Source organism: Pseudoliparis swirei, chromosome 5 (genome assembly GCF_029220125.1).
Source record: "Pseudoliparis swirei isolate HS2019 ecotype Mariana Trench chromosome 5, NWPU_hadal_v1, whole genome shotgun sequence".
In the NCBI taxonomy this organism is placed as follows: domain Eukaryota; kingdom Metazoa; phylum Chordata; class Actinopteri; order Perciformes; family Liparidae; genus Pseudoliparis; species Pseudoliparis swirei.
This window is the reverse complement of record NC_079392.1, coordinates 23,817,587-23,831,667: the sequence shown is the minus strand read 5'-3', so window position 1 is coordinate 23,831,667 and position 14,081 is coordinate 23,817,587. Positions and strand designations below refer to the sequence as shown.

Below are 14,081 nucleotides of genomic sequence, written 5' to 3'. Positions count from 1 at the left end.
TGGTCAAGGTCATGAAAAGGTCAACATCTTTTTTTTACCATAGCGCGGTCAATTTATATCCAATTGGCATGCAACTAATGCCAAAATGTTCATAATTCAATGCCCAATCTTGTGATATGCGAAGATATGCGCTCTACCGAGTGCCCGTTCAAGTTAAATAAGTGCGACGCTTAATAATATCGTGGCAAAAAAAACAACAAGAGTGGTTTTGTACCCCTAGATGCATTTAAACACAAACACGTTGTTCTTCTACACAATGCAACCAACCCCCCCCCACCCCTCCCTCCCCCCCTCGAGGTCAGCGGTGTCACAGCCCCGTCACACGGACACACTTCACGTGTTCACCGAAAAAAAGCCCTGCATCTGCCACCTGCCAGCTGTTGCCATAGCAGCCAGATTCCACACATGAGCAGCATTCAGTCAGCAGGCTCACATATTTGGGAGGGTGAGGGTGAGAGGGGGGGGGGGGGGGGGAGTCACATGCCCGCTTCAGGAACAAACCACATATTATAGTAATGTGCTCCTTTGTGATCCTTCCCGCTGAGGACGGTCGGTTCTCACGCTGAGACTGTGAAATACAGAATACAGATGATGAAGCCGTGTTCAGGTGTAGAGACGGCAGAGGCCATCGTTTTAAAAAGCGAGTTAAAAAAAAATCCCAGTGCAGAGAGGGAGGATGCCACCGATGCATGTCTTTGCCAAACTTTAACGGGAAGAGCAAATTGAAGACGCCTCACGGTGAGCAACTGTAGGAATTCAGGATCCCTGGTGGGAACTTCCTATCGGAGAGAACATCATCTGACCACGTGGTGCACAGAGGCACGAAGAAACAAATACGGAGGTAACAGACTGAGGTGACTCAGCAAAAACACTTCCCCCTTATCCTAATATCAGGGAATCCGTAAAATATAAGGCTCTGCATCTCTATCTCTATATATGTGTGTGTGTGTGACGGATGTTGTGTCTGGAGGAAATGTCAGATAGTTCCTATATAAGCTCGACTATCCACCGCAGCCAGGAATAGAATAAAGGCTGACGGTAAACAGTGACACAGCTATTTTCTGCGTCTGGGAAAGCAAAATGGAGCGAGAGTAAAAGACGGGGGGACGGATAGAGGAATAAACTTTGCTCGTATAACTTATTGTCCCTCCGTGTCGCCGCAGGCAAGAAGAACTCCATCCTGATGCACAACGTCCAGCGCGACCTGAACTCGGGGGCGTTGAACAACCAGGAGAACGAGATGATCCAGGAGATCGTGAAGTACGACCGCGAGATGGTTCAGCAGGTCCACGTGGCGCCGTGGCCGCGCGCCCTGTCCACGCCGCCGCCGCCGTTCCTCCACGACGGGCTCTTCCACTCGCCGGCCCACGGCCAGAGTTCGGCGATCGGCACGCTGCAGCAGGCCGTCGCCATGACCTTCTGCGCGCCCCTGCAGGGGAACTCGGCGGCGGCGGCGGCGAGCCTGCTGCCGTCGCCCCGGGTGGTGCGGCGGTTCCAGGTGACGGAGAGCGTGAGCGACGGCTCCGTCGCCACCTCTCCGACGCTGTCTCAGTTCCTCGCTTACGGCGCCGCCTTCGCCGGCCCTCCAGCAAAGAGTCCGCTGGCGTTCGGGGGCCGGTCGTTCCAGTCCGGGTCCGGCGCCCTCTCCGACCCCGCCTCCGGCTCCCAGCTCTCTCTCGGCCAGCAGCAGCACGCCGCCGGCCCGGCGCTCCGGCCCGGCGCGCACAAGAGCACTCTCTCCTTGCAGATGGGCGGTCTGAACCAAGACGCCAGGGCGCTGTCGGCCTCTCAGCCCTCGCTGCCTCACGAGGGGGGGGCGGCGCCGCCGGGGGCCCCGAGTCCCCCTCAGCCCACCAGAGTCTCCTCCGCTTCCATCGGACCCCCTCAGACCCCGTCGGGTCACCCCCGGAGCGCTCTGCCGCAGAGGGCGGTGCTGCCCCATCAGATGTCCGTGGGGGCCTACCCCGTCGGGTCCCTGCCGGGGTCTGTGCAGAGCTTTGGGGCCGGGGCGGGGGGGCTGGGGGCGGGAACAGGTCTGGGGGACTCGGGACTCCCCAAGAAAGACTCCATCGTGAGCCTCCCGGACACGGACCTCATCGTAATCAGATCCAGGCTGTCCTCAAACTTGTGATCTTCATGACACTGGGGGGGGTTCTGCTCCTCTCTCTCCTCTCCAGTTGGACTTTCCGAATGTATGAGCGTTGGAGCGACAGCAGGGGGAGAAACTGCTCTGACGTCCGTGTGGTGACTTCTGGAACTGCAGCATTGATGCTGTGAAGCAGCATCTTCCCGTCTCCAGCTCCTTTATTGACTGTATCCTAGGCAACCACTTCTGGTCACATCTGCTTCACCGATCTCGGCCGCCGGCTTCTCACCAAAAGCGTCATAATTGTCGTTCATCTCGTGTTCCTTTGATAATCCCTATAGACCTAAATTGAATAACTTTTTATTATCCTCATATGTTTTGCCATATTTGACCCCAGACTTGATGGATAACCGAGTCTCGTTGGCCTAGTCTTCCCTTCCTCTGGTAAATATGTGATCGACGACGATGACGTCGTTGATATCAGACGAAGAACATCCGATGGCGTCTACGGGAAACATCTGCACGTTTGTTTTAATCTAAAGCTGAATCAATTCATATTTTTTATCTCGACGGGGAATCAAACGGCTACGGTTAACGTGAAGGGAGTCAGCTGATCCCTCTTCTTTTATTTTTAGCTCAATGTTTCCGGCTTTTAAAAGTCCACCGATTCTCTCGGTAAAAGTTCGGTACTCATAACTCATGAACCCGGTTTCCCAGAAGCAAAACCCCCCGTAAACCTCACGATTATTAGCAAGCGAGACAAGAAACTAAATCTAAATGACGAGGAGATTTATAGAAATAAGTGGCCAGAGACACGAGTCCAGATGGATCGTCGAGTTGCTCGTGTGTGTGTGTGTGTTTTCTTTGTGTGTGTGTGTCTGCCATAACAAGGGGATGAAGTAATTATATTTCATAGCTGTCAGCTTGTGTTTTGTTTACGTCCCCCCCCCCGCCCCTCCAAGTGGCCAAAAAAACCACACGGATTAATGCAGCTTCAAGATCCATGAGTTAACAGGATCCAATTAAATAAAGTACACCTCCTAAAAGAGGCGGCGGCCTCGGCGTCCGAGTCGAGGGGTTTATGGGATGTCGTCATGCGGAGCACTAGAACATCCCACACTTTGCTCTTCTATTGTCTCCCAGAGATTATAATTCACTGCCGGGTAATTACAAAGATTGTCTACGACTCACGATGTAAATCAGAAGCACTCGTAAATACAGATTATTTTCGGCGTTAACGCCTCGATGAGAGATCGGCGGATATCGCAGATTTGTGTCTAAAAGCTTTTTTTTTTTTTTTTTTTAAAGGCGGGCAACTTCTCTCTCTCTCGTGGACGTGTCGTTCTTCATCCCGCCTCTCCGATGCCCGAACTATTACCGGGTAATGAGAGAGGGAATTGGAATCCCCTCCGGTCTGTTCGGGACTATTAATATTCTCCTTCGATATGATTTCATTATTCATTGCCGGTGGACGAGTTCTTCCTCTTCCTCCTCTCTATATGATCGTTTTGCATATTTTATTTTTTTTGTTTTACTTTCAGTACCGTGAGAGGTCCACATGGGACACAGTCTAAGGCAATGTAGGTATTTCATAGAGCTTTTTTTTGTTTTCTGCCTAAATTATGCCCCGTGGAACCTGTTACGGATGCTCGGAAATAAATCATATAGAGAATCGTCGTGAGAAATATTGTTCCACTGAACTGGAAATGTATATAGTGACTAAATAAGTTCATAGACATGTTTATTTTGACTTCAATAGAAGGCCCACGATAGGGAGACAGGAGCAGATATTAATAACTGAAGCGCAAAGATCTCTAACGACCACAATTTCAATAAAAGCTGCCGAACGAACGAGTGAAACCAAAGTCGCATATATATTTTTTGTATGTTTCAACATGTTAAGATATGAAAGACAGATTCATCCTCACAAACTCAACAATCAGAGGATAACTCACACTGAACATATTCATAAAAGTGTTGATGGAGATGCAATATTTCCCCCTTCGGATTAATTTTGTCTGTTTTCGGGGGAAACAGATATTAAATGTACGTTTCCCCTCTTTGATGACAATAACTTTGTTATTTCTGTGTGTGAACGTCATGTAAACCAGACTATTTATTCATTTATTTAGCCTAGTTTACTGTAACTTTAGACATACATGAAAAATAAAAATGTTTGAAAAATGGAATATCTTTTTACAAAAGTGCATATTATAATCTGGTATGAACCGATATGTCTTGAACATAATAAAGCAGAAGAAAGAAATCACTTCTTTTTCTACTGTCGCCCTCAGTTTGTATGATCCTGTCTGCATCTGTTGTGTATTATTTATTTATTAATAATCTCTATTTGCAACCAGAGCTGCTTTCTGGCTTCACAGAACCTCCGACATCCAACGAGCAAAAAAATACCCTTCAAACTGATTTTAATATTTAAATATTACCTGTGTGGTATAGTGGATTCATGCTTTTATTATGAAATGTGACATTTCTCTCAGCCTTTGTTTACGGGTAGTTGTCAATATTTTAGAATGCAACTTAATCTCTTAACCCTTGTGTTGCCTTCGGGTCAATTTGACCCGATTCAATGTTTCACCCTCCTGTCGCCTTCGAGTAAATATGACCCGATTCAATGTTTAACCCTCCTGTTACCTTTATATTTACTAACATATTTTACCCTTGAGGTCAATATGACCCCAGCTATTAAAATCTCCAGAACATTATTAGAATTAATATTGTTTTCCAAGTTTAAGTGTGAGGTACTTTATGTTTGTTTGTTGACTCCCGAAAGAACACCGACATTAAACATTGAATCGGGTCAAATTGACCCGAAGGTGACAGGAGGGTTAAATATTGAATCGGGTCAAAATGACCCGAAGGCAACACATTTGTTGTGTTAATGTTATTGTTTTGTATGGCATAAAAATGTCAAAGAAACTCCAAAATATATTCGTCATAATATATAATGCCATTTAATGTAATAGAAATAGATATAGAAAATGCATGTTTTAGTTTGTAAGAAGTCCTGGAATAGTTCAACATGAAAAGTTCAACATTAAGCATTAAATAGTCAGAAATAAATATAGTAGAGTATTCCTTGAAAAGTCAAAGTATACTATGTCAAAATTAAAAATCATAGTATAGTATTCCATAAAAAAATGTATGATATTAAAAGTCATAGTATAGTATGGCATAAAAAACCAAAACAAAGATAGTTTCCCAGAATTACTTTTTAAAAATAAGTCACAATAAACTTTATAATTTAAAGTAATTGTATCGTGTGGCATAAATCATAAAGCAATTTATTATAAACTATAAATAAAAATAAATAAAATGCCCTCAAAAACATTTGTTTATGTCCAAACCTCCACGGAGCGAAACATCTGCTCGGAATAAATATCCTAAAGAAACATGTCAGTCCACCCCCCCCCCCCCCCCGCTGACAGGGAGCTGTGGCCCCGCTTGCTCCCTCCAGGACTCTCTGCACACTCCGCCACTCGAGACCCCCCGCGGGGGCAGGAGATAGGAGATAGACTCCCGGGAAACTGGGAGGGGGGGGGGGGGGGGAGTGAGCGGCTCCAGGAAGAGTGTTACATCACCAGAGACGTCATATCAGGACCCACTTCATTACAATGGAGAGAGGGCCATATTCCACATATCCCAATGTGTGTGTGTGTGTGTGTGTGTCAGATTTGGTGGTTGGTGAAATCCACTTGTGAGACAGGTTAAAGTTAGGTTTGGAAAATCTGAGCTTGAAGCTTCTTGAACAGCTTGTTTGAACCCAAACTCAAGTTCCCCTTAAGGAGGAAGGCCATCAGTACCTCCCCCCTCCCAGTCTTCATCATCATCACCATCAGACAGCGAGAGGGTCTAATAAACAAAAACGGTACTTTTTTACCGTCGCATTAAATTTGACGGAGCACGCTTCCTTAAAATAAACAAAATTGCCGTCAGAGAGACGGCGAAGAACTCAAACCTCCCGTCGGCCGTAAATCCGGACGCCGTAAACACGAGACACGGGATTTATATTATCGTTTTTTAACGCCGCGGTTCACGATTTTAAAGCGTCGATCAGTCAAAAACGCACATTTATGGCGAAGGGCGTCTCACGAACGTTCGCTTCAAAATTAATCTCAAACAAAACAAGGCCGAGATAAATCCCAGAGCGCTCCGAGGGGAAGTCGTTGTCGGGGAAGGCAGTTGTGAAACGTTAGCGGCCGTGTGTGTGTGTGTGCGCGCGTGTGTGTGAAGCATGTGAGCACTTTGCAGGAGACAACCGGCCTCAAGGAGACGAGGGCAGAGGAGACGACCTCGTCTTTTTTAAGACGGTCGCAGCTTCGGTGTAAACTTTACAAGAAAGTCGAAATTTAGTTTTTTTTAAAAAAGGTAGGAGTCGCTTTTTTTTAAAGCTGAGGTGAGAAAATGAAGGTGAAGTAAAAATGGAATGTGCGGTCTCTTTTGGTTTCTTCCTGAGGATTACGCGAGAAGATCGAGCAGTAAATGTGAAGCTAGCTTTGTTAGCTTAGCATCAAAAAACCCAAAATGCGAGTGAATCTTCTCCTTTAAGGACAAACTCCGAGGGGGCGGAGTCCAAAATGAGAGGACGCCATCAGAACTGTCGAACAACGACGGTTTGCGGACACAAAAACAATTTTTTTGAAAAAGGTTATCGGAGACTTTTATTTCAGGGCGCCGGTCGCTGCACAGCGCTCGCCCTTTCACTTCCCTGTGAGTCCCGTATCTCCCGATGTCAGTGAACGTCTCTCAACCGTCTCCGTGTTTAAATACCGTGTCAGGCAGCATCCTGTCATCCAGTGAGTGAAGGGATCGAGGGATCGGGGGGGGGGGGGGGGGATAGTCGCAGAGAGTCATCGGTCTGTGGAGCTCTTCACACACACACACACACGCACACACACACACACACGCACGGCCCAAGCACCCATTATGAGAGGTGCTTTCCACTGATTGAAGTCTTAACGTTCCCATCCGGTGCCGATTCCCTCATCATTCCGCCTGGATGAGCGTCCCGTCCTCCCCTCCATCAGCGCCGCTCCTCGCCACTTCATCAGGCGGCGGGTTCGCCCCCAGCAGCTCCAGCAGCTGCAGCACCCGGAGGCAGGGGGGGGGGGGCGCGGCCCGATCGATGGCCTCGACGTCCGAGGGAGACGAAGCCGGCCGAGACCCCCCGGCGGCGGCGGCGGCGGCGGCGGCGTCGGCGTCCCCCCCGCTGCACTGTCAATTCCACTCATCTCCCTCAGCTGGCTCGGACCTCGCCGGTCTCTCTCAGCTGAAGAAGTACGTCGACTCTTTCACCCGCCGGAGGTCAAAATCACCTGCAGGGGCAAGAGGGGGGGGGGGCGGGTTTAAGCCGGTGTACGGTAGTTATGGAAAGTTAATTACATGCACTGTCGCTTTAATAAGAAAATAAAACATGAGTGAACGCATATATTATATATATAATATATATACATATATATAAATAAATATATATATATATAAATAAATCTCTCTATATATATATATATATCTAAATAAATCTCTAAATATATATTATATATATATAAATATATATATATAGATTAACAGTAATGTTCAGGTGAGGAGCTCCAAACTTTAATCTACTCCACACAGTATGAGGTTGTACTTTCGGTCTTATATCGTTAGAAGTTTCCGTGTTTAGAGTATTACGTAATCATGTGATCACACGCTCTGGTTCTATGATTTTCTGGATGAGTTTTCCACAACTGGGGATATTATAAAGTTTTCTAATCTGATATAATCTGATTACATCTGATCCACCTCCACCCTGGAGGGCCACGCCTATAAACCAGGATAGAACCGGATTGTGCAAGAACACAACTCAATGGCGTTTCCTCCAAACCTCAGACGGAGCGTCAGGACCAACGAGAGTCCACGTAGAACCAATTAGGAAAAGAAAATACCCGGCATGCTGCATGTTGGCCCTCTCAAACAATACCCCATTGTTGGAGGGGCCCCTTGTCTGGGGATGCAAACTGACCTGTCTGGGGCACTTTGGCCAGCAGCAGCATCATCCTCCTGTACTCCAGGTACTTCTTGTTCTTGCCCTCCATCCTGCCACAAACGAAGAGAACGACGACAAGCAAAAGTTTAAAAGAGCAGCGCGTGTGTGTGTGTGTGTGTGTGTGAGTCAAAAGGCGACGCCTTCCGGCTTCCAGCCCAAGTGGCTTCGTCTGCTGACTCCTCTGCGTGTTTGAAGCTCGGCGCCATGCTCACACTCGGGCGTCACGTTGCGAGCCGTCGAGTCGCTGGGTTGGAATCAGCACATCGTCAGTGCGTCTGGTGTGAGGGGCGAGAGGCGGCGCAACACGGGATGTGACTGGCGCGCTCCATAAATAGCCAATTTTACAATTTTACCAACCGGCGTGGTGCCCGCGTGACGGTGACGAGATGTGGAACTTTTTTTTTTTTTTAATCGTTTTTTTTGCTGGTTCCCGAAAAAAGTTGAGCTAAAAAAACTCCCACCGACAATGAAAAACTTGCCGACGTCGCCACAGAGAGCGTCTCCCGTCACGCTTACTCAGCGGTAAACACAAAGAACGGCTCTGTTAGTTTTGAAAGCTGTTTTGTCGTGATCATAAATCAAATTATTGTGTTAAATATTGTGCTACGTTAAAAACGTTGGAACCGGATTTTACAGCAATCCATAAAATGGTTGTAAGAAACTTTCACTCTTAACTACGAACGTCAACCTCATAGTAGCGCGAGAGAAAAGGTCAAAGGTCAGGGGTCAGCAAAGTCAGAGATTCCTCCTCTGGGGACCAGGAGCGTTTCAACACAATTTAACAGCAATACATCTGACATGTTGGATATTTCACCGATTGGCAGACTCTGTATTCCATTGAAGTTTGAACCACTTCATACATCGTGAGATATAATAAGCAGAAATAATCGTTCTACGGAAAGAGGTTGAATTATAATCCCATTCAACAATAATAGATTCTTGCCGGCTGCTGTGGAGTAAAGGCCGGAGAGAGAAAGTGTCCAATTATCCAAAAGAGAGAAACAGTCAGACGAGCGTAACGCGGCCTGAGGCCGGCGAGAGAGAGAGAGAGAGAGAACATCTCATATCAAATGGTTGAGGTAAGTGGAAGAGGGTGAAATATCTGTCTAATGTGTGCGTGCCCCTTCTGTTTGGATGCACATGTTGGAGTTGCCATAAAAGTCCATAAAGATCCGACGGCGTAGCGTAAACGCGGCCAAGCGAGACGAAGAGGAGGCCGGCGGCTGTTTGGCGAGAACAATTCAAAACGGAAACAGATGCACAGGTAACCGAAACAGCGAACGTATGACCGGCCAACGATCGCATCATATTCTGATACCGTTTCTACGGTGATCATGTGAGCCTGAAAAGGAGATGAGACGGAAAAAAAACATCATCGTAAACACAATCGACAACTGACCGCTGTGTGTGTGTGTGTGTGTGTGTGTGGACTCACGGGAGCGTGGTGCAGTATTTCTGCAGCAGGTAGTTGGACAGATCCTGGAGGATCGGCTGGGCGGGCTGCTGTGCGCTCCACAACCTGATGGGAATGAAAGGAATGAAACAAGAGCCCTTCATGAGTTCAGAGTTCAAACTTCCAGGGAACTTCCAGGGAACCCCCCCCATCCAGAGAGAGAGAGACTTCGGATGGGGTTAATAAACCAAAATGCATATCCTGTGATATTTCTGTGATCTAAACTGACTTGCACATTGCTAAATGTGTCAAAAATAGATTTTAAGTGTTAAAACATAATTTAGATTTATTATATATATCAAACTCCGCCCACTCCTCTCTACCTCCATCTGCCTGATGGATCGTGGAGGTCTCCGTCGTGGAATATGCCGACTACCAACAATTCATCCACTCTGTCAAATTCATTGATTGTGTTGTTACTGTGTTTTCATTTGTGAGTAATGATTCCTTCTGGACACATGACATCTGTTCTTCTGTCCATCCTGGAGAGGGATCCTCCTCTGTTGCTCTCCTGTAAGTTTCTTCACTTTTTTCCCCTGTGAAGGGTTATTTGGGAGTTTTTCCTGATCCGATGTGAGGTCAAAGGTCAGGGATGTCTATGTGTACAGATTGTAAAGCACTCAGACACATTTCTAATTTGTGAAAATGGGCTATACAAACAAACTGAATTGAATTGAATATATATATATATATAATAATGTCACCTCAAAAGCATAAAAGCTTTTTTTCGATATCACGTTTTCCACATTGTCAAGGGTTTCTATTGAGGTGTTTTCTATGTGCAAATTGAAAAAAAACTGGTGGATTGATTTTCACTTTAATGCCAAGAAAAGGATTTAATAAACCTTGTGGAGGCTTAGACACACAGTCGCAGTGTGAGGAACATAACGTGCTTCTTCCCAACCGGCTTCTGAGCAACGCGTACCCAAAAAAAAAATCCACTAGAGATAGAAGAATTGGACATTTTTCCATGCATTGGTTTTGTGGCGGATGAATGTGCCCATTAAAATAAGGACCTTGGTGACGTGCTTAGGTGTTGACTAAGATGTGGAATAGCTCTCCCGTGGCGCCCTGTTCAACTGCCCGTGTAATGAGGAAAAGCGTACGCTCACATCCAGAGAATAAATGTGCTGGATGAACGTTTACGCCTCATTGGTCGTAACTCCTTTTAGATCGGATGAAGACACAGCGCTGTGACTCTGGAGCTACAGCCACGGACAACTTTAACGGACGTTTGATCCATTTTGTGCCGAGCCGGGTGTGAGGCCGGGCCCGGAGGAGAGCTAGTCTCAGCGTGCCTTCATCCGGGCTCTCCCTGAGGGTGCAGCCTGCAGCCAGCAGCCAGCAGCCAGCAGCCTGGGACACTGGGAGAGAAGCCAGCTCGGCTTCTACGGAGGCTTCTCCTTTAGCTCAAGTTTAAGGGATGAAACGCATCATCTCACTCTTCCGGTAAGCTTTGGTTGCCAGCTCAACAGCGAGCATGACTTCTTCTTCTCTCCCTCCCGCTCCCTCTTGCTCAGTGTGTCTCATGTATAGTTATCCCCCTGCCTCCCTTAATGATAACGATACATGCAACAAGTGTAGTTTATTTGCTAGGTTGGAGGCAGGTCTAAGTGGGTTAGATGCACGGCTCCGCTATCGAGCTCAGACAGCTATGCTAGTTAGCCCGCCTCTCCGTAGTCGGCGCGAGCTACAGTCAGCTGTTAGCTGTGCCCGCGGTAACCGTGCAGCCGGATGGTTGGGTAACTGTTCGCAGGAGTCGTAAGTCTACACAGAAGCCCGCTGTGCACCAACCACTTCACGTTTGAACCAGTTTTCCTGCTCAGCGACACACCCGCTGAGGAACACACCCTGGTTATCGGGAGCTCTATAGTCAGGAACGTGAAAATAGCGAAGCCACGGACCAGAGTCGTGTGCCTCCCGGGGCCAGAGCGGGCGACGTGGAGTCTTGTTTGAAGCTGCTGGCTAAGGATAGCGGAGATACAGTCAGATTGTAATACACGCCGGTGGTAATGCCGCTCGAGCCCGCCGCTCGGAACTCACTAAAATTAATGTGGAATCGGTGTGTGCTTATGCCAAGACGTTGTCGGACACCGTAATTTTCTCTGGCCCTCTCCCAAATTTGCAGACAGGCGAATTGTATAGCCGAATGTCGTCTTTCAACCGCTGGCTGTCGAGGTGGTGCCCAGCGAATAATGTGGGCTACGTAGACAACTGGAAGACTTTCTGGGGAAAACCTGATCTGATGAGGAGAGACGGCATTCATCCCACGTTGGACGGAGCGCGTCTCATTTCTGCGAATATGACCAAGTTGATCACCGGACTTAATCTATGACAACCCAGGGTTCAGATCAGGAACCGGGAGCAGAGTTGTAGTTTAACACCCTTCTCTGCTCTTCCATTCGAGCAGTTACCCACCCTTGACTTTAGAGTAGAGACTGTGTCTGTCCCACGGCCACTTCAATTAAATAAATCAAAAGTAAGCAGAAGAGGAGTCGTACACAATAACCTTATACAAGTTAACACAATTATTTCAGCAGTGCAACAAAATAGGTTTATTAAATGTGGTCTCCTAAATATTCTATCTCTGTCATCTAAAGCTGTGTTACTGAATGATTTAATATCAGATAATCACATTGATTTATGTTGCCTAACTGAAACCTGGCTGAGCCATGAAGAATATGTCTGCCTGAATGAATCGACTCCTCCAAGTCATATTAATACTCACATTCCTCGAGGCACCGGTCGAGGAGGTGGAGTAGCAGCCATCTTTGAATCGAGCCTATTAATTAATCCTCAACCAAAATTACACTACACCTCATTTGAAAGCCTTGTTCTTAGTCTTTCACATCCAACCTGGAAAACACTACAGCCAATTCAATTTGTGATTCTGTACTCGCCACCAGGTCCATATTCAGAGTTTATATCTGAATTCTCAGAATTTATATCAAGTTTGGTTCTTAAAACCGATAAAGTTATTATTGTTGGAGATTTTAATATCCATGTGGATGTTGATAATGATTGCCTTAGTGCTGCATTCATCTCCTTGTTGGACTCGATTGGCTTCTGTCAGAGTACAGAAACCCACTCACAGCTTTGGCCACACGCTTGATCTTGTTCTTACTTATGGCGTTGACATTGAGCATTTGAACGTCTTCCCACAGAATCCTCTTCTGTCAGACCACAACCTCATAACTTTTGAATTTATACTACGGGTGTACTCCGTTAGTCAAAAGTTTCTACACTAGATGTCTAACTGATAGTGCTGTAGCTAAATTTAAAGCGATTCCTTCTGTATTTGATTCGATACCACGTCTCAATATAACAGAGGACTCCTGGTCTAACTTTAGTCCGTCCCAGATTGATCATCTTGTTGACAGTGCCATAGGCTCTCTGAGAATGACACTGGACTCGATAGCCCTCTGAAGAAGAAGACAGTGAGGAAGAGGAGGTTTGCTCCTGGTATAACCCTCAGACCCGCAAACTGAAGCAAGCGTCACGTAAAGCTTGAGCATATGGCGTTCAACTAATCTCGAAGAATCCCGCTTAGTTTGGCGAGATAGTCTTAAAACATATAAGAAGGCCCTCCGTAATGCCAGAGCAGCCTATTACTCATCAATAATAGAAAAATAAAAACAACCCCAGGTTTCTCTTCAGCACTGTAGCCAGGCTGACAGAGAGTCACAGCTCTGTGGAGCCGAGCATTCCTATAAACCTTAGTGGTAATGACTTTATGAACTTCTTTAATGAAAAGATTTTAACTATTAGGGACAAGATTAATAATCTCTTGCCCATAACCAGTGCCAATCTGTCCTCAAGTGGAATGGCCTTGGAAACCGCTGTATGCCCTGGTGTATATTTGGAGGGTTTTCCCCCTATCAACCGTGACCAATTATTTTCAACGGTTTCTACTTGAACACGTCTACCTGTCTCTTGGACCCCATCCCGACGAGGCTGCTTAAAGACGTTTTGCCTTTAATTGGCGGCTCTCTATTAGATATTATCAATGTGTCTCTGCTAACAGGCCACGTACCACACTCCTTCAAGGTGGCTGTTATTAAACCTCTCCTGAAGAAGCCCACTCTGGATCCAGAGGTATTGGCTAACTACAGACCGATCTCTAACCTGCCCTTCCTCTCCAAGATCCTTGAGAAAGTGGTCGCAAATCAGTTGTGCGACTTTCTACATCATAATAGTTTATTTGAGAAATTTCAATCAGGATTTAGAAAACACCACAGCACCGAGGCGGCACTGGTGAAAATTACAAATGACCTCTTAATGGCAGCAGATAAAGGACTCCTCTCTGTCCTGGTCTTGTTAGACCTTAGTGCTGCATTCGACACCATTGACCATGACATCCTGTTACAGAGACTGGAGCAGTCGATTGGCATTTCAGGCACGGCACTAATTTGGTTTAAATCCTATTTATCAGATCGATCTCAGTTTGTATTTGTAAACGATGACGCCTCGATAACCACCAACGTTAATCACGGAGTTCC

At 46.6% G+C, this 14,081-nt stretch overlaps 2 protein-coding genes across 2 annotated transcripts in view; one reads left to right on the top strand and one right to left on the bottom strand.

The window, feature by feature from the left end:
• The window catches only part of hcn2b (hyperpolarization activated cyclic nucleotide-gated potassium channel 2b), a 31,016-nt gene extending 28,885 nt beyond the window's left edge, over positions 1-2,131 (top strand). The window contains exon 8 of the mRNA XM_056415057.1: positions 1,164-2,131. Within this exon, the coding sequence (XP_056271032.1) occupies positions 1,164-2,131 (968 nt within the window). The remainder of the gene's footprint in view (positions 1-1,163) is intronic.
• A 1,679-nt stretch (positions 2,132-3,810) lies between these two features.
• The window catches only part of polrmt (polymerase (RNA) mitochondrial (DNA directed)), a 49,096-nt gene continuing 38,825 nt past the window's right edge, over positions 3,811-14,081 (bottom strand). The window contains exons 20-22 of the mRNA XM_056413947.1: positions 9,565-9,648; positions 8,106-8,179; positions 3,811-7,419 (exon numbers count right to left, since the gene is read on the bottom strand). Coding sequence (XP_056269922.1) covers positions 7,370-7,419; positions 8,106-8,179; positions 9,565-9,648 — 208 coding nt within the window. The 3' untranslated portion in view covers positions 3,811-7,369. The remainder of the gene's footprint in view (positions 7,420-8,105; positions 8,180-9,564; positions 9,649-14,081) is intronic.